Source organism: Trichomycterus rosablanca, chromosome 6 (genome assembly GCF_030014385.1).
Source record: "Trichomycterus rosablanca isolate fTriRos1 chromosome 6, fTriRos1.hap1, whole genome shotgun sequence".
NCBI classification, from domain to species: Eukaryota; Metazoa; Chordata; class Actinopteri; order Siluriformes; family Trichomycteridae; genus Trichomycterus; species Trichomycterus rosablanca.
In genome coordinates, this window is record NC_085993.1 from 22925059 (window position 1) to 22948606 (window position 23548).

General features: G+C 36.6%; 2 protein-coding genes across 3 annotated transcripts in view; both read left to right on the top strand.

Moving 5' to 3' along the window:
* Positions 1–1537: 1537 nt before the first annotated feature.
* On the top strand, positions 1538–13819 carry rhebl1 (Ras homolog, mTORC1 binding like 1). Of its 2 annotated transcripts, XM_062997554.1 has the most exons (9): positions 1538–1570; positions 1852–1944; positions 5459–5530; positions 6101–6168; positions 9369–9451; positions 9581–9637; positions 9727–9774; positions 9881–9962; positions 10662–13819. In XM_062997554.1, exons 2-9 carry the CDS (start codon positions 1893–1895, stop codon positions 10752–10754), a joined length of 555 nt encoding a protein of 184 aa, XP_062853624.1. In that variant the 5' UTR covers positions 1538–1570; positions 1852–1892; the 3' UTR covers positions 10755–13819. The 2 variants fall into 2 exon arrangements, with proteins under 2 accessions (XP_062853624.1, XP_062853623.1); XM_062997553.1 differs by having other exon boundaries at positions 1553–1944.
* A 4579-nt stretch (positions 13820–18398) lies between these two features.
* The window catches only part of LOC134316367 (serine/threonine-protein kinase 4-like), a 48051-nt gene continuing 42901 nt past the window's right edge, over positions 18399–23548 (top strand). The window contains exon 1 of the mRNA XM_062996726.1: positions 18399–18492. Within this exon, the coding sequence (XP_062852796.1) occupies positions 18446–18492 (47 nt within the window). The 5' untranslated portion in view covers positions 18399–18445. The remainder of the gene's footprint in view (positions 18493–23548) is intronic.

A 23548-nucleotide genomic window follows, 5' to 3' on the forward strand; every position in this document is an offset into this window, starting at 1 on the left:
ATGAGTTTCGATTTCGAGATTAAAGTCAAAATATTATGAAAATAAAGTTGAAATGATTATGAGAATAAAGTCGAAATTATTTTGAGATTAAAGTCAAAATGATTATGAGAATAAAGTGGAAATATTAAGAGTTTTAGAATATTAAGGTTGTGCAGCCGTCGCAGGCTTGTCAGTTCAGAGAAGCACGGGTCTCAGTACCTGGATCGGCATACATGCACCGTGGGCAGCTTATAATGAGTGTTACTGTGGTTATCCAATAACCCGCGATTATTTTTGGGTGGTTGTTTGTATTGTACGCTTCCATCCACATGACATGACGACTAAACCCGTCAATGCAATCATTTATAACGATGCCATATGGCTTTAGTTTATCGTCATAAGACTCGGTTGAAGTACTGCTGACGACGCAGATGCTGAGCGCACCGATGGCGCACGTTCTTCTAAATAAACCCAGTTTATATTTAAGCCATTTCATTGTCCTTAAACTAATAACAAACTGGTGCTGATGTGCAGGAGATGGCTATGGCCACAATATTTTGACTTAAATCTCGTAATTATTTAGACTTTAATCTCGTAATTATTTCGACTTTATTCTCGTAATTATTTCAACTTTAATCTCGAAATCGAAATTTATACGACTTTATTCTCGTAATTATTTCAACTTTTATGTCGAAGTCGACACTTATACGACTTTATTCTCGTAATTATTTCGACTTTAATCTCGAAATCAAAACTTATACGACTTTATTCTCGTAATTATTTCAACTTTAATCTTGAAATCGAAACTTATACGACTTTATTCTCGTAATTATTTCAACTTTAATCTCAAAATCGAAACTTATATGACTGTTCTCATAATTATTTCGACTTTAATTTCGAAATCAAAACTTATACTTCATTCTCGTAATTATTTCGACTTTTTTGTCGAAGTCGACACTTATACAACTTTATTCTCGTAATTATTTTGACTGTAATCTCGAAATCGAAACTTATATGACTTTATTCTTGTAATTATTTAGACTTTAATCTTAAAATCAAAACTTATACAACTTTATTCTCGTAATTATTTCAACTTTAATCTCAAAATCGAAACTTATATGACTGTTCTCATAATTATTTCGACTTTAATTTCGAAATCAAAACTTATACTTCATTCTCGTAATTATTTCGACTTTTTTGTCGAAGTCGACACTTATACAACTTTATTCTCGTAATTATTTTGACTGTAATCTCGAAATCGAAACTTATATGACTTTATTCTTGTAATTATTTAGACTTTAATCTTGAAATCGACACTTATACGACTTTATTCTCATAATTATTTCGACTTTATTCTCAAAATCGACACTTATACGACTTTATCCTCAAAATCGAAACTTAAAACAATATTTTTCTTTAACGTGGCCTTAATACGCCTTCGTACTATCGCGTTAATAGAGCTGTTGAATAAATCATTGTGCCTGCCTGAAAGCATGCCCAAGTGTCGCGCCTGTCAACGGCATTTTACGACAGTTAACCACTCGTGGGGAAGTTTTTTTTTCTCAAGACCCCGAGTGAGCGCGTTGCGGCAGTGAGTCCGCTTTTTCTGTTGTTGCTTACAGTGTTAAAAACGAATTTTAGTCTACAATAACAAAGTGTGTAGGGTAAATAACGACAGTATTCGCAGTGTAGAGGTTGTGTATGTCTGGACGGAGAGGGAAATCGGTGGTTAGTGCTGGTAAAGTGCAGTTAGAGTGAAGAGGCCCAGCCAGCGCGGAGCGGTTTACTGGAACAAAGTTTTGTTATTGTCATGTGACTTGATGCGCATGTGGAGCTAAAGTGTAGCTAATAAATTTGCTAATTTTCTTTCAGTTTATTTATTTCAACTTCCAATAACTAACTACTGTGTAATCATGCCGCAACCCAAACACAGAAAGATTGCTGTGATGGGCTACCGGTCAGTCGGTAAGTTATTCTTTTTTATCTTTTTATTATTGCTAACTAGCAACGTGCTAAGCAGTTAGCCAGTTACGGTGACTTCGCTTTGCCTTTCATTTGTCAACCTGCCACATTGTGGATTGTCGATGGTGGCTAACAAGTTGCTTTTTTGACTGAAGAGACAAAGCACCAATATTTTTATTTTCTTTGCAGTCCAGAAAGTCATTTAACCTTCTTTTGGCTTGAAATCAGAAGTGATGAATAGACATACAGTGCTGGCCAAAAGTATTGGCACCCCTGCAATTCTGTCAGATAATACTCAATTTCTTCCAGAAAATGATTGCAATCACAAATGCTTTGGTATTAATATCTTCATTTATTTTGCTTGCAATGAAAAAACACAAAAGAGAATGAAAAAAAAGTCAAATCAATTATCATTTTACACAAAACTCCAAAAATGGGCCGGACAAAAGTATTGGCACCCTCAGCCTAATACTTGGTAGCACAACCTTTAGACAAAATAACTGCGAACAACCGCTTCCGGTAACCATCAATGAGTGTCTTACAATGCCCTGCTGGAATTTTAGACCATTCTTCTTTGGCAAACTGCTCCAGGTCCCTGAGATTTGAAGGGTGCCTTCTCCAAACTGCCATTTTGAGATCTCTCCACAGGTATTCTATGGGATTCAGGTCTGGACTCATTGCTGGCCACTTTAGAAGTCTCCAGTGCTTTCTCTCAAACCATTTTCTAGTGCTTTTTGAAGTGTGTTTTGGGTCATTGTCCTGCTGGAAGACCCATGACCTCTGAGGGAGACCCAGCTTTCTCACACTGGGCCCTACATTATGCTGCAAAATTTGTTGGTAGTCTTCAGACTTCATAATGCCATGCACACGGTCAAGCAGTCCAGTGCCAGAGGCAGCAAAGCAACCCCAAAACATCAGGGAACCTCCGCCATGTTTGACTGTAGGGACCGTGTTCTTTTCTTTGAAGGCCTCGTTTTTTTTCCTGTAAACTCTATGTTGATGCCTTTTCCCAAAAAGCTCTACTTTTGTCTCATCTGACCAGAGAACATTCTTCCAAAACGTTTTTGGCTTTCTCAGGTAAGTTTTGGCAAACTCCAGCCTGGCTTTTTTATGTCTCTGGGTCAGAAGTGGGGTCTTCCTGGGTATCCTACCATAGAGTCCCTTTTCATTCAGACGCCGACGGATAGTACGGGTTGACACTGTTGTACCCTCGGACTGCAGGGCAGCTTGAACTTGTTTGGATGTTAGTCGAGGTTCTTTATCCACCATCCGCACAATCTTTCGTTGAAATCTCTCGTCAATTTTTCTTTTCCGTCCACATCTAGGGAGGTTAGCCACAGTGCCATGGGCTTTAAACTTCTTGATGACACTGCGCACGGTAGACACAGGAACATTCAGGTCTTTGGAGATGGACTTGTAGCCTTGAGATTGCCCATGCTTCCTCACAATTTTGCTTCTCAAGTCCTCAGACAGTTCTTTGGTCTTCTTTCTTTTCTCCATGCTCAATGTGGTACACACAAGGACACAGGACAGAGGTTGAGTCAACTTTAATCCATTTTAACTGGCTGCAAGTGTGATTTAGTTATTGCCACCACCTGTTATGTGCCACAGGTAAGTAACAGGTGCTGTTAATTACACAAATTAGAGAAGCATCACAAGATTTTTCAAAGGGTGCCAATACTTTTGTCCACCCCCTTTTTTATGTTTGGTGTGGAATTATATCCAATTTGGCTTTTTGACAATTCTTTTTGTGGTTTTCCATTGAAGACAAATTAAATGAACATTTTAATATCAAAGCATTTGTAATTGCAATCATTTTCTGGAAGAAATTGAGTATTATCTGACAGAATTGCAGGGGTGCCAATACTTTTGGCCAGCACTGTATAACAGCGTGATCGTATTTTGTGTTTCAAAAAAGGGAAGATCGACAAAACGAGGCAGGTATTAGCCGAAGGTGGCTGGTTGTGACTGATGGGGTTCCAGTAACGATCGGTACCGTAAAACTTTGCGAAGCGTGTTATGCAATAAAAAGGAAATTCTTTAATTTTGCGCAGTTTAATTGGTAATGACATCCAGCACATTTGGCTAGATAGCAACACTGGATAGGAAATTTGTTATTTGTTCCTGACACATGGCAGGTAAAATTGAGACAGAAATGCACTTTCTTTTTACTGCAACCAGCCCACCTTCATGTCAAATATAAATTAATGAATAATTAACTAAGTAGTTGTGTAAAGACGGTGTATATCATTGACCAGTCATGGCGTGCCCAAAGACAACCTACAGAGAAAGGTTACAGCAATACAAAAATGCATGCATAATGTAGACGACTGCTAAAAACAAATGTCAAAAATGATAGTGAAACTTAAATCCTGGACATGTTAGGTTGGACACATTTTCTACCTTACAAAAAGAGGACATGTTGTATTAGGACATACCTACATATATTATCCCTATGAAAGTAAAAAAAAAAAAGAAAAGTCTTGCTTATTTGGTATAACAATATCAGTTCCATGTAGGGTTGTGAAATGTCTACCAGCTAAGTCAGTGGTTCTCATAGTGGGGTTTATGGTGTTAGCATTTCTTTTTTTGATTCCTCAACCCAAATTAATGTTAGAATAAGTTAATAGAAACATTATTTATGGAACTGAGCAGTACATTGTTTGTACATGCTTGCTTGTAGATTTATCTGTCTTTTCTAAAAAGCCAGATTCAAAGCATTCTCTAGGCTCTGTGTAGGAATCCACCACTGGCAGGTGATAAGAAGCAATATGCGCCTCTTTCTGGCCATTACAGGGGTGGTCCAAGCGGCAGTAAGGAAGAAAGAAAAACTAATGGATTGGAAGAAAAAGTGAAAAGGTGTAATAAATGGGGAAACCAAAATTAATATTATATAACACTTACAAGGTCATTTTAATATCTGTATTAAGTTCTGTTTCCATTAATGCAGTAGGGTTAGGTATAGTGATGAATGATGAATATTATATAGAATAAATATTACAAAACAAAATTATTCTCTGCTACCCATTTTTTGGCTGGCAACCCACCCAAGGGTCGCGACCCAGGGTTTGAAAAACCCTGCCTTTTAGTACTTAAAAACTTTTATTATATATGTGATAAAAAATTTGAATTGTATTTTATGTGCTCTTGGCAGTAGAATAGGCCACAGACCTGTACAAAGTCCCAGTCATGCAAAAAATAACTAAAGAAATATGGTGAAATAATGTAAAAACGGTCACAGTTAAAAAACAACATTTTAACATTACTGCTGTAAAGTCCATTACCATGCTCGCTGTGGGTAGGTTGGCATCCATAGTCATGCTGGAAGGCTGCAAGAGATGGATTGGCCCAATGGAAGTTTTACAAATGCTCTTTGAGGGCCAACATGCCATGGCTTAGCTAAAGTTTTGTTCCAAATTGTTGATGTGTAATTTTCTGTAATCTCTCTCTCTCTCTCTCTCTCTCTCTCTCTCTCTCTCTCTCTCTCTCTCTCTCTCTCTCTCTCATTTTTCAACAGGAAAGTCCTCTCTTACAATTCAGTTTGTGGAAGGACAGTTTGTTGACTCATATGACCCTACCATTGAAAACAGTGAGTACTATCACACACTTCTTATTTTGTTGTTTTTCTCAAAGTGTGTCATTTGTTAACCTTCTTCCGGTCACATTTAGCAATTGTGTATCATTACTTCAGATTTTTCTAAACTGACTGGTGAAATGAATATTCACTTTAAATAGACTGAACTTATCAATTAAAAATGACTGGTTAGTTTCTTTTCAATATCTACATGAATGGGTGTGACTAAATGTCGATACGTTAACTCAAACATTATTTAAAAAAAAAAAACTGTATATTTATCTCTCTATCTTTGCACATATGTGTGTGTATGTATATACAGTATATTTAATACACAATGTATTAGATACTTGTAGTATACTTTCATAAGTCAATGCTGACGCAATGTTAAAATAGTGTCATTAAAATAGTTTTTATGTACAAGATCATAGTCCAAATAAAAGCAACAAGCATTTAAAAGCATCTTGTAGATGTAAGCCAGATAGAACATTAATGGGATGTAGTGTAATATCAGTTCCCACATGGTATACTAAATTGACCAAAAACACTGTTGTTAAATGTGTGCTTTACTGTTTCTCCTTTCAGCTTTTAATAAAATGGTGTCTGTAAACGGACAAGACTTTAATCTACAACTGGTAGACACAGCTGGACAGGTAATTATTCTCAGATTTACTCTTGCATTGAATGTTTATTAATGTTTGTTGTCTCTTGCTTTTAATTAGTGGTTGAGAAATGTATTGTTGGACAAGAAGGCCTTGCTTATATACATTTGTATACATTTGGCCATAGAGTTTACTTTAAGCCACTTATTAAGCAATGCCTAGTAAGTAAAAATAAATGTTATTGCAATAAGAAAATAGGGTCAATTATTGCTTTGTGTTAAATTTTTAGACAAGGTTGCTTTTAAAAATACAGATAGTCATGTGAAAAAGTTAGGACACCTTTGTCTTTTTGACATTTGAGCTTCATTTGAACAGTATTGAGTAGAGATGGACCGATCGGGTTTTTTGGCATCGATTGCGATCTCCGATCTCCTTTCAGGGCAATCGGCCGATAGTCGATTTCGATCGTGCAATTTTTAGCGCAAAATCAGCAGTAAATAATAAAGTATCCAAACAATTATTTTTTTCACCCACAGGAGACATATCTTATTAGTCTAACTGACCACACACACACACACACACACACACACACACACAGGTTTAATGTTATCCAGTTTAGTCTGAAAAAAACTTAAAAGAAAAACCGAAAGCAACAGCGTGTGTGTTTCTTTAAAAAAACGCTTTGTTCACAGTGTCGCTTTAAATGATTCTGATTCAGGAGTCGAATGTGACGCGTAAGTTTCTCTCTCCGTTTTTACTGTTATTAATATATGCTGTGGTTTTAAATAAACACCAGCTACTACAGAACATTTTGTGTGACTTTCTTACATTAAAAAGCTTAATTTAAAAGCTTAATTAAACCGCTATTACCACAGAGCGGTCACCGAGTCAGACTCGTTCCGTCTGTGGAGCTAAAAGTTCTGATTACCCTAAAAGTTTAGCAGATGATCCTGAACTAACGAATTTGGTAATGAATAAACTTTTGCCTCTGATTGGCTCTGTAACGTTTCTGTTCTCATTTACATCAAAAGCAAGAACCACTTACGAGTTACCAAACTGAACACGAGTTTGAATAATGTGCTGATAGAATCGGCTCAGATGTGACCGGGTTGAATTATCTTTTTAAAGTAAATATTTCAGTCAGCAAAATTGCATCGTATGTATGATGCACAAAGTTAATGATGTTATTTTAGGTCGTGAAGAGCTTTCATGATGGTTTCTGTATGATGGTTGATGAATGGTGATGTGATGGTTCGTGTTTTGTAGCGCAAAGTCTAGATCAATTCACTGAGCTGTTAACTTAACGTGATCTTTATATATCAAGTGATCGGATCGGCTACATTTGGGAAATATCGTCCGATCGTCGATAGCATATTTTGATTGAAAATCGGCCGATATCGATTGAAAGTCGATCGATCGTCCCATCTCTAGTATTGAGAGATGGAGCTTATATCATTAAACAAATGAAAAATAATTTTTGAACACAAGTTGTAATATGTAATGAACAAAAATGGAAATTGGTTGGCTGAAATACCTCAATTAAACGTTTCATATAACCATCTACCAGTCTCTGACATGGACTGGGAGAAAGTTTTTTCAGCTGTGTGAGGTTTGAGGGGTTTCTTGCATGCACAGCCCGTTTTAAATCACCCCACAGCATCTCAATAGGATTAATATCCGGACTTTGACTTGGTTATTCCAGAACTCTTCATTTATTTCTTTTGAGCCATTCCTTGGTGGATTTACTGGAATGTTTTGGGTCGTTGTCATGCTGCATGGTCCACCTCTGCGTCAGCTTCAGTTTTTGGACAGACTGTCTTACATTTTCCTCTGATACAGTAAAGAATTCATCATGGATTCTTTAATGGAGAGCTTGCCAGGCCGTGCTGCTGCAAAGCAGCCACAAACCATGACATTTCCACCTCCATGCTTCACAGTTGGTATGAGGTTCTTGTTCCCAAATGCTGTGTTTGGTTTGCGCCAAACATGTCTTCTGTTACTGTGCCCAAATAATTCAATTTTGGATTCATCTGTCCAAAGCACATTGTTCCAGATGTCCTGGTCTTTGTGTAGGTGTTCTCTGGAAAACTTTAGTCTTGCCCTGATGTTTTTTTTTTTTTGACAGCAAGGGTTTCCTTCTTGCTCACCTCCCATGACAATTAAACTTGTGCAGTCTCTTTCTGATGGTAGATGCATGTACCTTGACATCAGCTGTGGCAAGAGCTACCTGTAGGTCCTGTGATGACATTGTAGGAGTATTGGAGACTTATTTACGCATCTTGCGGTCTGCTCTTGGGCTGAACTTGCTAGGACGGCCTGACCTGGCCATGTTGGCAGTTGTTTTAAATGTTCACCACGTGTAAATGATTTTCCGGACAGTGGAATGGCTGATTTCTAATTGTTTTGAGATCTTTTTAAATCTCTTCCCAGACTCATATGCATTTACAACCTTCTTTCTGAAGGCCTCAGAGAGCTCTTTAGATCTCGCCATGGTGATATCACTTACTTCAACAATCAAGAGCAAACCAAACTAATGTCTGAGGTTTAAATAAAAATCCAGTGTCCTTTGATGATGGTCTAATCATTGCAGCTGATGTGGTGACCTGATTATAATATTAGTAGTAATAAATGTGGGGGTGTCCTAACTTTTTCCTCACAATAAATTTTCATTTTTGTTAATTACAATTTCAACTTGTGTTTAGAAGTAATTAAAAAAAACTTTTTCGTTTATTTATATAAGCTCCATCTCTCAGTACTGTTCAAATGAAGCTCAAATGTTCATATGTTTAAATATGTTCAAAAAGACAAAGGTTCTCATGGGGTGTCCTAACTTTTTTACATGACTATATAAAAACGTACACTAACCATCAAACAAATTAACCTGGTTTGCAAAGTGATATTCTGTCAGTAAGTAAAATGCCTTTTAGTAAGCCACCTCCTGAATTCATCCTCTCATGTCTTTGTTTTTTAACTGTCTTGCAGATTCAGAATTATTAAAGTTATAATGTAAAGAAATGTGTCAGATTGAAGATTGCATCTGTTTTTGTTTTTAATAGTTTTGTAATTGATTTATTTAAAAAATACAAATGCCTGTTATCTACCTAACACTGTGGATCCTGAATTTTAATATGCTCCTCTGTCTTGTCTTGTGAATGATTTAAGAATTTTTTTTTTTTTTATATAACTATAAGATTTTACAAATATTAGATTTTCTATGATGCCTATCTGACATGTGCTTTTCTTTGTTTTAGGATGAATATTCCATTTTCCCTCAGTCTCACTCAATGGACATTCATGGTTATGTCTTGGTTTACTCAGTCACCTCAATGAAAAGGTTGGTGTCCTAGTTTGCTTTTGTTAAGAGTTTTAAAGAAATGTTACAATACTGTTTGTTTGTACTTTGTAGCATAAAGGAAAAATGCCTTACATTCATTTATCTTCCTCTTGATTTTGTTCATACTAGCTTTGAAGTTGTTCAGGTTCTACATGACAAGCTGCTTGACATGGTTGGGAAGATACAGTAAGTGTGTGTGTGTTTAATATTTATGTAAAAATGTATGTAAAGATGTATGTATGTAAAGAGCTGTTTGTTTGTTTGTTTTTCCCCAGGGTGCCGACTGTTCTGGTTGGAAACAAGAAAGATCTTCACATGGAAAGGTAGGAACAGTGACTGACAAGGTTGGTTCAGGGAGCTTGATTTATCGGTTTTATTTAGTCTCTCTTCTTTTCACTCTCTCTCTTTCTTTCTCTTTTTCTTTTTTAGAGTGATTAAGCCAGAGGAGGGCAAAAAGTTAGCCGACTCCTGGGGTGCTGCATTTATGGAATCATCTGCTAAGGAAAACCAGGTAATAATAAATCACGTTTAATCATACTTTTGTGTAGTGCTATGTGCTAGTCATTGTCTGTTTTTAAAGCTGATGATTTATAACATTCTAGTAACTCACAAGAGTAAACACAGATTTATGAGATAGATAGATAGATAGATAGATAGATAGATAGATAGATAGATAGATAGATAGATAGATAGAACAATCCATTTTGCAGTTGAATGTCTACAAAATTTACCAAGGGTAGCCACTTATCGGTAACCATCTGTTCACTTTAATCATTTGTCCAAATTTACAATGCACTCCAGTAAGACAGCTTTTAAGCATGCTAGATTAAATCCAAGGGTACAGCATTTTGTTGCTGTTTAGGCCTTGTGGACAATTGCATATGAGCAGTTTTCTTTTGGCTTTTATATTTTACAGAGTTTTAAAGAGTCACATGAAGCTTAGTGTGGCTCTCTGTGTGTGATACAGCTCTGTGTGGTTGTTGTCTGATATTGTAAACACCATATGCGCAGTAAGGACATGTCCTGTAGAAATATTCAAACTTCTCTTATAAGATGTCGATCCCAAACTACTATTGCTGTAGTGCCACGTTTTGTTTATAGTTTGATGTATACTTTCAGCTTTTAAAAGTGTATTTATGTTTTTGTAGCACTGAATATTATAACACTTACTGTGATTCCTTGTACAATTAAATATTTTCTGTGCTTACAGACCGCTGTAGAAGTTTTCAAGCGGATTATTTTGGAAATGGAAAAAGCAGATGGAAATGCCCCATCAGAGGAGAAGAAGTGTTGTGTGATGTAAATGCCATCCAAGAAAAGAAAAAGAAAAAAAACCACACAGCATACTGCCTGACCAGAGTTAGGAGTGACCTCTTCAACAGACAGCATCACATACAGTGTTGTGGTGGGACTGCAGTTCTAAACCTATCCTCTCATCACAGCAGAGTGGAAGATTTTTATATAAAATTGACAAAAGCACAATAAGGGGAGAGCTGTTCCAAAGCCTTAATTCCACTACTTGTCATTTTACAATCCAAAAACTTGAAGCTGCATTCAAAGCACAATGCTGAGCTATCAATTGTTAAAGCCACCAATGTTTTAATGCCCGGTTCTATTTTTTTAGCCCTGTAATCCATGTAGGAAACTTTAAGCCATGGAGATTTGGCAAATGAACTATGATCTGATCAGCTCCTGTTGGCAAACCTGCCTTTGACACAGTTTGGGTGAATGACTAAATGAATGAAGAATTCTGTTGGTTTAGCAATAAATTACTGATTTAAAGTGTCAAACAACAGGCCTGATCTACTTATTTGCGCTTGTTTTTTTTTCCCTATTGTGAATAGGTATTAATTTTGTCTCACTGTGCAAACTAGGTTTTTGCCCTGTTACATAAATTGGGGAATAAAACAAGTATGCACAATTTTCTGTACTTTTAAGCCAGACTGCTTTGTTGTGCTGGGGTCAAAATGTATTCTCATCTGAAAAATCAGAGATCTGTATCAGTTCTTAGTTTCTGTGTGATTTTTCTTTTTTAATTTGTTTTTGTTTTTCTATGCTTGCAAAATCTGAGTTCTGGTTAAAGCTGCTGCACCTTTGTGTGTCGGATTTATGGGAAATGAATTTCAAAATAATGCAGAAATGTTTTTTGAAGAACAGAACTTGCCTCAAAGCCATATATAACTATAGAAATGGCGTTTGAATTTATTTGAATATATATACTTTTTTTGTTTTAGAATAGTTTCAAATCTGGGTTAGTAAAAAAAAAAAAAAAGCTGTAAAGTCATTTGGTGTAGTCATTTTGTATAATCTTATCATAGTGGATCCTCATTAAACCTCATGAACGTTTAGAAGAAAATTATGTTTTCTAAACTGCTCCGGTAAGTTATTGAAATTATGACTTGTCAGACACCTTTAAATAAATATTAACTGCTTCAGTTTTGTCAGGACAGGATATTATTTTTTTTATTTTTTTGACTTTTGGTGAAAGGAAGCTTTCAATAGTGGGAAAATGAGCTAACAATGAGTTATTAACTAAATGCTGTGGTTCTGGATAGGGAAGTGAAAGCCAGTACATTATATTATTTAGTTTGATCTGCTGGGTTTTGCATCTCATACCACTGTCACCTGATGCCTTGAAGCTGTGGAAACATGAAGACTGGCACTGGCAAATACGTTTAAAAGCTTTTAAATTTTAGTAAGCAACGAATATCACAAGAAGGAAATATAATTCTAATTTCTGTTTCATGGTGGTAGTTTAAAAGCTGAAAAAATATACCTGCTGTTTTTAAAATATGCCTCATACACTATTCATCAGTGGTTGCTCTTTAAAAGATCGGCTTCACATGTATCTGATGCCGTGGTCATTGCCTTAGTTAAAGTGTAACTACGCTCTCCATCGATAAACAGTATGGTGGACTGTAGGCAGCTTAAGCAAAGTGAGTGAGTACCCAAAGGACATGGTAAATTAGCTAACCTTATAATCTCAGCAAGGTTAGCATGCTTTCTCACAAGATTTTAAACCTTTGCCCCAACATCTGTTTTTTTTTTATGTAAGAAGAAACACCCACCACCTGTATGGAGTGTAACATATTCATTGTGAAGTCTCAGCAGCAGGGTAAAATGGATTTTCATCTTTCAGATACATACATATTCTGTAGATTTTAATAGTATTCAAATAATGTATTTTAATAGCCATAATAAACAGCAGTGTTTCATCCAAATTATGTAGGATGGTAAAAACTGTCATACAAGGTTTCAAGTGGTAAAAAGTGTTGTCTCAGGTCTATGGTATCAGGGGCCTTCTCACATTTGTGCTGTTAAAAAGAACATAATTTGGAGGATGGTATTTGTAGTTTATATCAGTTTATTCTTTATTGGTTTAATTTGGTTTGACAAACAGATTATTTAGTTAATGAATATATTTTATGTTTGACAGGTCTTTATTTTAAGACCTAGCTAGATTTCCCAAGTAGTATACTTCATTACCATTGAATTTAAAGGCTGAGGTTCATAGTTCTTTATTGCAATTATGGAGTATAATTGATTGGCAGTTTAGAATTTCAAACAGGACAGAGGCTAGTGATGTGTTAAGTATCTTTATCCCAAACCGCCTGCAGTATGTGCTCATGTATAAGCTTTCGCTGTCATTTCGTTTTTACCTTTGCTGTTCATCTTCGAGACTACTCGCTTACTCATTCAGGGGTTACAGAATCAATGTTGACCAATAGGACTGAAGGTGGGCATTCTTTTTTGTGCTTAAGCATATATTGGTATGTTCACATTTTATTACACTGTTTTATGTTGTATCTACAGAACATATACTGCAAAATAGGTTCAGATGGTGTGTATACCAATGCTAATATCTTTCATTCATTACCTGTTTTACCACCACTTTACCCCATTCAGGGTTGCGGTGGGTACAGTTCACTAGGCGAAAGGTAGGAAACACTCTGAACAGATCACCAGTCCATCACAGGGACAATGCAAATATTAACTGTTTCAATAAAACATGGGGTAAAGATCCACAAGTAGAACAAATGATTGTATTTTTGAGAGTAGTAGGAGAGTAAAAATTGACAGCCTTAAGACATAAAACTACCTTTCCTTTCTTCCAAAATAACCAGACTTGTATCTTACAGCTGTTTTGGCTAAATAAATTAGACCCATTATAATTCATTTAAAATGACAGGCCTGTTTTGGGGTTTTGGTTCTCTTTGTGTTTGTTTCACCTGAGGTTTGCATTCATGTGGAACCTGTCTGTGTTATAGCCCTAGACATCCAAACCTCTGCTGTGTGAGTCACAGTATACAGTTAATGTCATTGTAAACACTTTTGTATATAAAAATAAAATCATTTTACTCCTTCAAATCCTGTATGTGTTTTTCTATTGGTTTATTGTTTACTAATAGTCTGGGGAAAACCCATTGAGATGAAGAGTTATACCTATATTTTCTGGTGTGTGTGTGTGTATATATTATGTTAATATTCTAAAGGTATAACAGTCAAATCAATGTTCTTTCAAAAGAGTCATTTACTCAGAAAATTCTAGTTATTAAAGAACCAAGCATTCAATGTTTAAACAATACTCATTTAGGGTTGGCATATTGGGTGTACAAACTTCACACTATGGTTGTCTTTGGGGTTTTGAGCTTACATTAGTCATTGCCAACTAAAAAAAAAAATACAGCTTTATTGGTGTCACGGGGGCTCGGTGGGTAGCACTGTCGCCTCACAGCAAGAAGGTGGGACCCAGGACCAGGTCCTTTCTGTGTGGTTAGCATGCTCTCCCTGCCCTGTGTCTGCATGGGTTTCTTCCAGGAGCTCCGGTTTCCTCCCACAGTCCAAAGACATGCAAGTGAGGTGAATTGGAGATACAAAATTGTCCATGACTGTGTATGACTTAAACTGGCAAACTGATGAATCTTGTGTAAGGAGTAACTACCGTTTCTGTCATGAATGTAACCAAAGTGTAAAACATGACATTTAAGTTCCATGGTCAGTTGCTGACTGAAACTAGCCCCTGGTATTCACATTCATGCACATCGCCATCCCCCCACTGTCAGGGAAAAATATCTAGTTAAGCAAATGTGATGTTTTTCAGGTTTCACAAGTGAGATGCTTTTGACTAACTTGAATTCCAGGTGAAATAGTATTAACAAGGAAACAGTTGTAAAAAAAAAAAAAAATACCACTAGAGCAATAAAAAGGTATTCAGTTCCATAATTTAATACTTAATAGAGCCACTTGTTATTAAGTCATCAGTATGTTTGGATATCATAATTGGTTATTCTTTATCCTCGTTGAGTCAGATTTTATAGTGAGTGACAATGGGCTGTTGTTCTTAAGCCACTGCATTGTTTCTTAGCGGGGTGTTTAGGTTGTCAGGCTACATACTCAACTACCACTCACAGACATCACAAATTGATTTTTGGTTAATCTCTGATTGGCTAGGTCCTTTAATAACTAATTGTGATATTTCTCCAGCCATACTAACAGATCATTCATGCATTACTCTATATGTCTGTCCACTGCTACAATTGTTAGATGAATAAGTACAGGATATTGGAAATTAAACTCAATTCTGTTGATCCAATTTATTGTAGTGGTATAAAATAACATCATTTACAACACAGTTGCAGAGAACAGTGAAGGTACAACCATTGCTAAATGGGAAATGTTTAAATTTGAATGTAGAAAATACTCTATTAGATTTAGTAAGCGACAATATAAACCAAAAAACAGTTAGGTATGCTAACATCCTAAATGAACTAAATTGCTTATTAAACTGACCTTCGCTTAGTCTATAGAAGATGAAGAAAAAATACATTTTAAATAAAATAATGATAGAAAAAATGAATGCATAAAAAATTACACATTACACAAATTGATGGAATTCAAGTAAAAAAAAAATTAGCTGGATATCTTGGAATATTGATAAACAAAACATCTATCAGAATTAAATGTAACTTTTAAAAACATTAATAAAGCTTAAACTATTTTTGAATGTTGGATGCAAAGAAGTTTGACCCTTCAAGGACAAGTATTATTATCAAAAGCGGAAGGTATCTCTAGAGTAATATACACCGATCAGCCATAACATTAAAACCACCTCCTTGTTTCCACACTCACTGTCCATTTTATCAGCTCCACTTACCATATAGGAGCACTTTGTAGTACTACAATTACTGACTGTAGTCCATCTGTTTCTCTGCATGCTTTGTTAGCCCCCTTTCATGCTGTTCTTTAATGGTCAGGACCCCCACAGGACCACTACAGAGTAGGTATTATTTGGGTGATGGATCATTCTCAGCACTGCAGTGACACTGACATGGTGGTGGTGTGTTAATGTGTGTTGTGTTGGTATGAGTGGATCGGACACAGCAGCGCTGATGGAGTTTTTGAACACCTCACTGTCACTGCTGGGCTGAGAATAATCTACCAAACAAAAATATCCAGCCAACAGCACCCCGTGGGCAGCGTCCTCTGACCACTGATGAAGGTCTAGAAGATGACCAACTCAAACAGCAGCAATAGATGTGCAGTGGTCTCTGACTTTATATCTACAAGGTGGACCAGGTAGGCGTGTCTAATAGAGTGGACAATAAGTGGACACGGTATTTAAAAACTCCAGCAGCGCTGCTGTGTCTGATCCACTCATACCAGCACAACACACACTAACACACCACCACCATGTCAGTGTCACTGCGGTGCTGAGAATGATCCACCACCTGAATAATACCTGCTCTGTAGTGGTCCTGACCATTGAAGAACAGGTGAAAGCAGGCTAAAAAAAAGTATGTAGAGAAACAGATGGACTACAGTCAGTAATTGTAGAACTACAAAGTGTAGTTCTATATTGACCCCAAAACCTGTGCGACTCAGTAATATTAAAGATGAAATAATAAAACAGAGTATATAAAACAATTAGACCTTATAAAGAAGGGGGAATCTATCTTATGGACTTCAACACTATTAATTACATTTTAAGATTAATTGAATTAAACAATGATTAGGTGCCATCTTGGGATGGAATTTGTCACAGAAAAATTATAATACTCTTTGTTGCCTAAATTACTTCACCTTATTAAGGCTCAATGCAAAAACCTTTTGTCAGGTGAAATCTGTAAACTCAGAATTGAATATATCGATCTTTTAAATTAAAGATGTAACAACGGGCACATGAGAAATGCTTTAACTATCAATCAATTTTAATATACAGTACATTAGCATCATCTGAAGAACCATTTCAAAATGCAAAGAATCATTTTTTGTCATTGCACATCTCTGGACATTTAATGCCAAGACACTTTTGTAATTTTTCTATTATATTACATATTGCATATATATTTATTCCTACCAACACTGTACTGCAATACTTACTTAATATTTCTTACGCACCTTGAAGCTATTTAATTAATAATTTTTATCTGAGTCTTTTAATTACTTAATACTTTTTTCTATTGTACTGTATTTTAAGCTGTTGTAATACTTGACTTTACCTCTGGGATTAATAAAGTATCTATCTATCTATCTATCTATCTATCTATCTATCTATCTATCTATCTATCTATCTATCTATCTATCTATCTATCTATCTATCTATTTAAGCATGCAAACAGAACGTTGTCTTAACTAAAAAACCTTTGTTTTTAAGAGTGTGTGTAAATCGGTTATGGACAGTAATCAGGTACAGTAATGTAAATATCTGTACTTAAATTAAACTTGTAAGTAAACACAGACAAAAAAACTAAGTTCAGCACATCTTTGTGCAAAATAAGCAGCACCAACAATATTAATATTTACCACTACAAGGGGTGGCACGGTGGCTCAGTGGGTAGCACTGTCGCCTCACAGCAAGAAGGTCCCCTGGTGGGGCAGTCCAGGTCTTTTCTGTGTGGAGTTTGCATGTTCTCCCTGTGTCTGCGTGGGTTTACTCCGGGTGCTCCGGTTTTCTCCCACAGTCCAAAGAAATGCAAGTGAGCTGAATTAAAGATACAAAATTGTCCATGACTGTGTTCGATATAACCTTGTAAAATGATAAATCTTGTGTAACGAGTAACTACAGTTTCTGTCGTGGATGTAACCGAAGGGTGTAAAACACGACGTTAAAAATCCAAATAAACAAACAAACAAACCACTACAAGCAGCAATGTCGTTGTTTCACCCACTCGCATTCGAAAATTTTGGGCCCCCTCAACAAATTATATATATATTATGTTTTATTCCATATATGTCAATGTTTGCTATATATTTCCTGTTTGGCTTGCCATAATACATGCATAATACGTGCAGCCAATGTGTGGGGGGGGGGGCAGTGAGGTGGGTGGTTGAGTTCATGTCGTGGAGGGTCGTAACCCCCCCCCCCCGTAGTTACGCCACTGCCTGGCATCCTTGCTTGGTATGGTAACCTCTCGTTTCGCGTCTGCTTCACCAGCTTTTACTGCTACGAAAGAGTATAAAAGCAATGCAAGTGTCTTTATGGGATGTCCTGACCAGAGTAAAATTCTGCCTTGCCTACAGAGTTTTTGAAGAGGCCCCACCAAGACCCTGGTCAGGAGGTGAAGTTACTAAAATGAGCAAGTGAATAAAAGTGGCACTGTAAAAAGCATCATTTTCTGGACGCTGTTTTAAGCTGTTGCGTATATATTTGCTATACCCATACGAGTTGTTCAAAAGAATCGATTCAATAAACGATTCGGAGTTATTCAGTTGTCTGAATTGCTTAGACGGATCTGGCAACCTTGTTCTTCTCATATTGCGGAACTACAGGCGGAAGGATGAGAAATTAGTGTAGAAATAAGCTATTATCAAATGTTAATAATTAAGGCCAAACTCCCGGCTTTAAATATTATTTAACCGTCTTACAGAAGCTGAATAAACGAAGAATGTTGGTCGGTTTATGCAGGTTTAACTAGATTCGAAACACCTGCTGTTAGCTAGCATAAAGTTCAATTTAAATGTTGGTGTTTAGCTAGTTAGCTGATAAAACAAGTCATGATGGAGAAGAAGGAGCATGTACAGCTAAGGAACAACCCGCGCAGGTAATAGTCAGGGTATTTTTTATTTATAATAATACACTAGGTGTTGAAATATATTTGTTAATAAAGTGGGTTTTGGTCAGAATTGTATTAGCTGTCTAGCAAGCTAAGTGCTAGCTGTTCATAGCCATCCAGCTTGACACATATACACAACGTTTAATATTTGTGGGCTAATAATAATAATAATAGCTAAAAAATAGAGTGTAAATCTTAAATTTTGATTCTATAATGTTTAGCTCTTAAAAATAAGAGTTTACTTGGCTGGCAACTAGGTTCGCGTTTATACTTCCCATGTTTGTCACTGACCAATCAAGTGGTTGTATATAAATAAACCTCTTTTAAACCACTTAATTCAGTTTACTTTTTAAACATTGAGAGCTTATCAGGTTGATAAAACCAATCCAGGAACGTCGCAATTTGTATTATCAGGTTTTCTGATAATACAGTAAAACTGTCTTCTTATTAGAGAACACAATAAATGAGACAGATTGCAGTGCTCATATATTCTAATGATTGACATGGATATAACAAGCTTTTCTAATACTTATTGAGGATATTAACTGTCACTTGGGTAGCACTGTCGCCTCACAGGAAGAAGGTCCTGGGTTCGATCCCCAGGTGGGGCGGTCCGGGTCCTTTTTGTGTGGTGTTTGCATGTTCTCCCCGTGTCCGCGTGGGTTTCCTCCGGGTGCTCCGGGTTTCCTCCCACAGTCCAAAAACATGCCACCAGGCTAATTGGAAACACTGAATTGTCCTATAGATACCTAGCCGCTAGATGCACAAACCAGTGCATTGTAGTGCCGGTCCCAAGCCCGGATAAAATAGGGAGGGTTGTGTCAGGAAGGGCATCCGGCGTAAAAATTGTGCCAAATCAATGCGCGGATCATGATCCGCCGAGAGCCGACCCCGCAACCGAACGGGACAAAGGCCGAGGAAGAAGAAGAAGATATTAACTGTCACTTGCATGCGTAATATAAAACATTTTCAGCATTTTATTAAACCCTTGCAGCTCATTCAGATTGCAGCTGCCCGTCTGGTTTTTAACCAACCTAAACACTGCCACATCACCCCACTGCTGCGTTTTCTTCACTGGCTTCCTGTAGCTGCACCCATTCAGTTTAAAACACTGATGCTCGCCTACAAAGCCAAAAATAGACCAGCTCCAAGCTACCTTTGTGGTCTAATAAAGCCCCGCTCTGTACCACGCAACCTCCGAGCCTCTAGTCTCGCTCAGCTTGATCCTCCACCCAGGACTCGAGGAAGACAAGCATCAAGGCTCTTCTCTGTACTGGAACCCAAGTGGTGGAACGAGCTTCCCCTGTCTGTCCGAACTTCTGAGTCTCTCGCTGTCTTTAAAAAATGATTAAAAACTCACCTTTTTACTAAACACTTAAGCTGACTTGTACTTACTTACTAACACTCACTAATACTAATTCATTGCTAGCAAAAAAACAAAACAAAAAACACTTTGGTTCTAACAGGTGTTAGCAGATTTGTGTTTTTGGACTGTTGTCTAATTAAACTAGAGTAAGGTAATGTTCACTATGGAAGCACTTCTGTACGTCGCTCTGGATAAGAGCGTCTGCTAAATGCCGAAAATGTAGATGTAAATTTAGGAGACGCTTTTATCCGAAGCCACTTGCAGTGCAAGCAATTAAGGGTTAAGGGCCTTGCTCAGGGGTCCAACAGTGGAAACTCTGTAGAAACGATGCTTAAACCACACAAAAAATCAATAGAATCCAGAAGCTTAACCACTAAGCTACCACTGATTTACAACTAAATGTAGTGCCACTGTCTGTACAAATTTAATAACACAGCAAAAGCAGAACTGCCATAAAATACAAACAATCATTTACCTGTCAACTGTATTTAACTGCAGTTTACTTTGTAAAAATTAAAACAACCATTACCATGTAGCCCTTTGGTCTGTGCACACGTTGACATGCATATATTTGCTTTATAAAGACAGGGAAAATTGGGCAGGAGTGTTACTCAGTTTGCTCAATTTGCAAAAAATAAAATGTTATGGAGAAGGAATTCTTAAGTAAATTAAGTAAAATTAGTACAAAACACAAACTTGTTAGATCTGCACTGTAGCGTCATTGTACAAATTATCTACTCTTACCTAACCACATCATAGCAAAAATGTCCTGGGTTTGATCCCCAAGTGGGGCGGTCCAGGTCCTTTCTGTGTGGAGTTTGCATGTTCTCTCCGTGTCTGCGTGGGTTTCCTCCGGGTGCTCCGGTTTCCTCCCACAATCCAAAGACATGCAAGGGAGGTGACTTGCAGATACAAAATTTTCCATGACTGTGTTTGACATTAAAACTCGTGAACTGATGAATCTTGTGTAATAAGTAACTATCTGTCTGTTTCTGTCATAAATGTAACCAAAAGAGTGTAAAACAGGACGTTAAAATCCTAATAAACAAACAAACCTAACCACATCTTTAACTCAGGACGCTTAACTGGTAGAACAACGATTCACAGTTCCTCTCCCTTTCGAATGTGAAATTTAAATACAGTACTAAAAGCTTTAGTCCTTAGATATGTTCCTTAAATATGTTCTTTGGTTGCGTCATGAAATCATATGTAAAACCAATTTGAAATGACTAATATTTTAGACAAAACTGACTGAATAAACAAAGTGATTTTTTTTTTTTAATTTTGAATACGTGGATATGTGTGTGTGTGAAGTACCTGGACACCTGGTGCCATGTGCTTGTTGGACATTCTATTCCAAAAACAAAAGGTATTAAAATAGTGACCTCTATGTAATCTTATAGCTATAACAACAGCCACTCTTCTGGGAAGGCTTCTTTTAGTTAAAATAGCATTTGTATGGCTAGACTCCAGAAAGCCTCAACTGTATTGGTCCAGAAAGCCTCAACTGATGTTCTAGTTTATTCCAAAGCTGTTCACTGAGGCTGTGGTCAGGACTGAAGTTTCTTTAAACCAAGCTTTTATTTAGTCTTAAGAGAGCTTGCTTTGTGTACAGGGGCACAGTCATGCTGGAACAAGAAAGACCTTCCCTGAATTTCTGCTGCAAAGTTGAAAGCATGTAATTTGTTTTATGTAATTGATTTATTACACCTGTTAGCAATTGTTGAGACTGAAACACATGAATTTAATAATTAGAAGGGGTCACGCTGACAAGTGCACCTCCCAGTGGCTGGGCTGTTCAGTCTCTCCTCCATCCCATGAGACATAGCAATGTATAGACACCCTACAGTCTGACAGCACCACTGAGATTTGAATAATGCATATAATATAAGCACAAACACACACACCAAAACAAAATAAGTATTAATCATTTTTCTGCAGAACTAGCGAGTTAGCTGCAAATTAAGTCCGAAATGATAAATGATGGAACTGCCTTGTTTAAGTTTTTGTATTTCTCTGTGTGTTTAGTACTGTAAAGGTGATGTAAATTGTAATCTTTAAACAGAAAATTCAGTTTTTTACACTAGTTTGTTACAACTGCACTCGTGAAGAGGCCGACAGGCTAGCACGTAAACCTCCAACCATACAACAATCAAAAAATAAGCTATTAATATCGGATACCAAACCACAGATCATGAAATACATCAGAAACAAATGGCAGCTTGAATGGGAAATGCAACACGACAATAAACGTCATGAAATATAACCCAGTATCAACACACACCACAAACCTATGCCAACAAACAGAATGGAGCAATCTGTATGGACTAGATGCCGCATCGCACACACCCAATGAACTCATTCACACCTATTAAGAGGGGGACCCCCACCAACATGTGAAATATGCCATACCATCATAACAATAAAACACATCATTATCGAATGTCACAATTACAGTACAATAAGGATTCAATTAGGAATCCCAAATAATATAATAGAAGTTTTCAACTCTAAACACTATAAAAAAAAAAAGTAATAATATTTCTTGCAAATACTGGACTAATCACAAACGTGAAAACAGACAACATCAAAAATCTAACAAAACACCTCTCAGCCACGATTATTAATTTCATGTAGACATGGTGTTAAACCCCTCAATCAACCAATCATTCACGAATATAAAACTGAGGACTCACATATGAAGATAAATAAAACAAAAGCGAAACAAGAAAGACTATGACTTGGAAAAATAAATAAATAAATAAAAAAACTTCAATGATTCTGCCATGAATGTAACTAATGTGTTAACATGGCGTTAAACCATAAAATAAACAAACAAACAAACAAACAACTGCACTTGCAGATCTGTTTAGCAATACATTACGGTGAAGTTGGATACTCTCGCACTCACAAACGTAAACTGAACAATAAAGTCCCTTAAAAATAAAAAATATGCTTTTGTTTTATATATACACACACAAGGAATCCTCAAAAAATGTCCATACTTTTTATAATTTTGTTGGACAGAAAGAGCTTTTAATCTAGGAAATAGCGCCAACTGATTTCCACTTTTTTGCATCAGTGGCTACACACTCAACTAGAGATGCATGAGTACTGATACTGGTATCGGGTATTTGCCCGATACCGCGCTCATTAACTTGTACTCGTTAACGTTAACGTTGACGTGCATTTTTGGACGTGGTATCATTAAACTTCTCGTCACTTCTCACGTGTTTTTTTTATAAAAAAAAAAAAAAACGGTATTCTAAATAGGTATTGGTATCGGTATTGGTATCGGCATGTACAAAAATGCATGTACTTGTACTTGTACTTGGTTGGGAAAAAATGGTGTTGATGCATCACTACACTCAACCAGAGTTAAACTGCGGAAACTTTTTTTGAAGAACCCTTTTTCTCAGCGTAACATTTTACGTGGCTTGATTCATGTGTCCTTCACACAAACAATGCTGAGGCATCATCAATCCACCAAATCGCACACTCTTTTACACCACTATGCAGTTCAAGATGTTCTGTTTAAAATAAAGCAAATTTCTTAATGTACTTTTTTTTTATTAGTCAGTTTTCTCTGAAATGTTATGGTCATTTAAAATTTCATGATGCAAGCAAAGAACTGAAATCTAAGAATTGAAGCTTTGGCAAACCTCAACCTGACCGCTC

Excerpts from the sequence above, each read along its gene's own strand:
- rhebl1 (XM_062997554.1), top strand. The coding sequence starts at position 1,893 with ATGCCGCAACCCAAACACAGAAAGATTGCTGTGATGGGCTACCGGTCA. Across the intron at positions 9,452-9,580 it reads TCAGTCACCTCAATGAAAAG|CTTTGAAGTTGTTCAGGTTC; the intron begins GTTGGTGTCCTA and ends TGTTCATACTAG. Across the intron at positions 9,638-9,726 it reads GACATGGTTGGGAAGATACA|GGTGCCGACTGTTCTGGTTG; the intron begins GTAAGTGTGTGT and ends GTTTTTCCCCAG.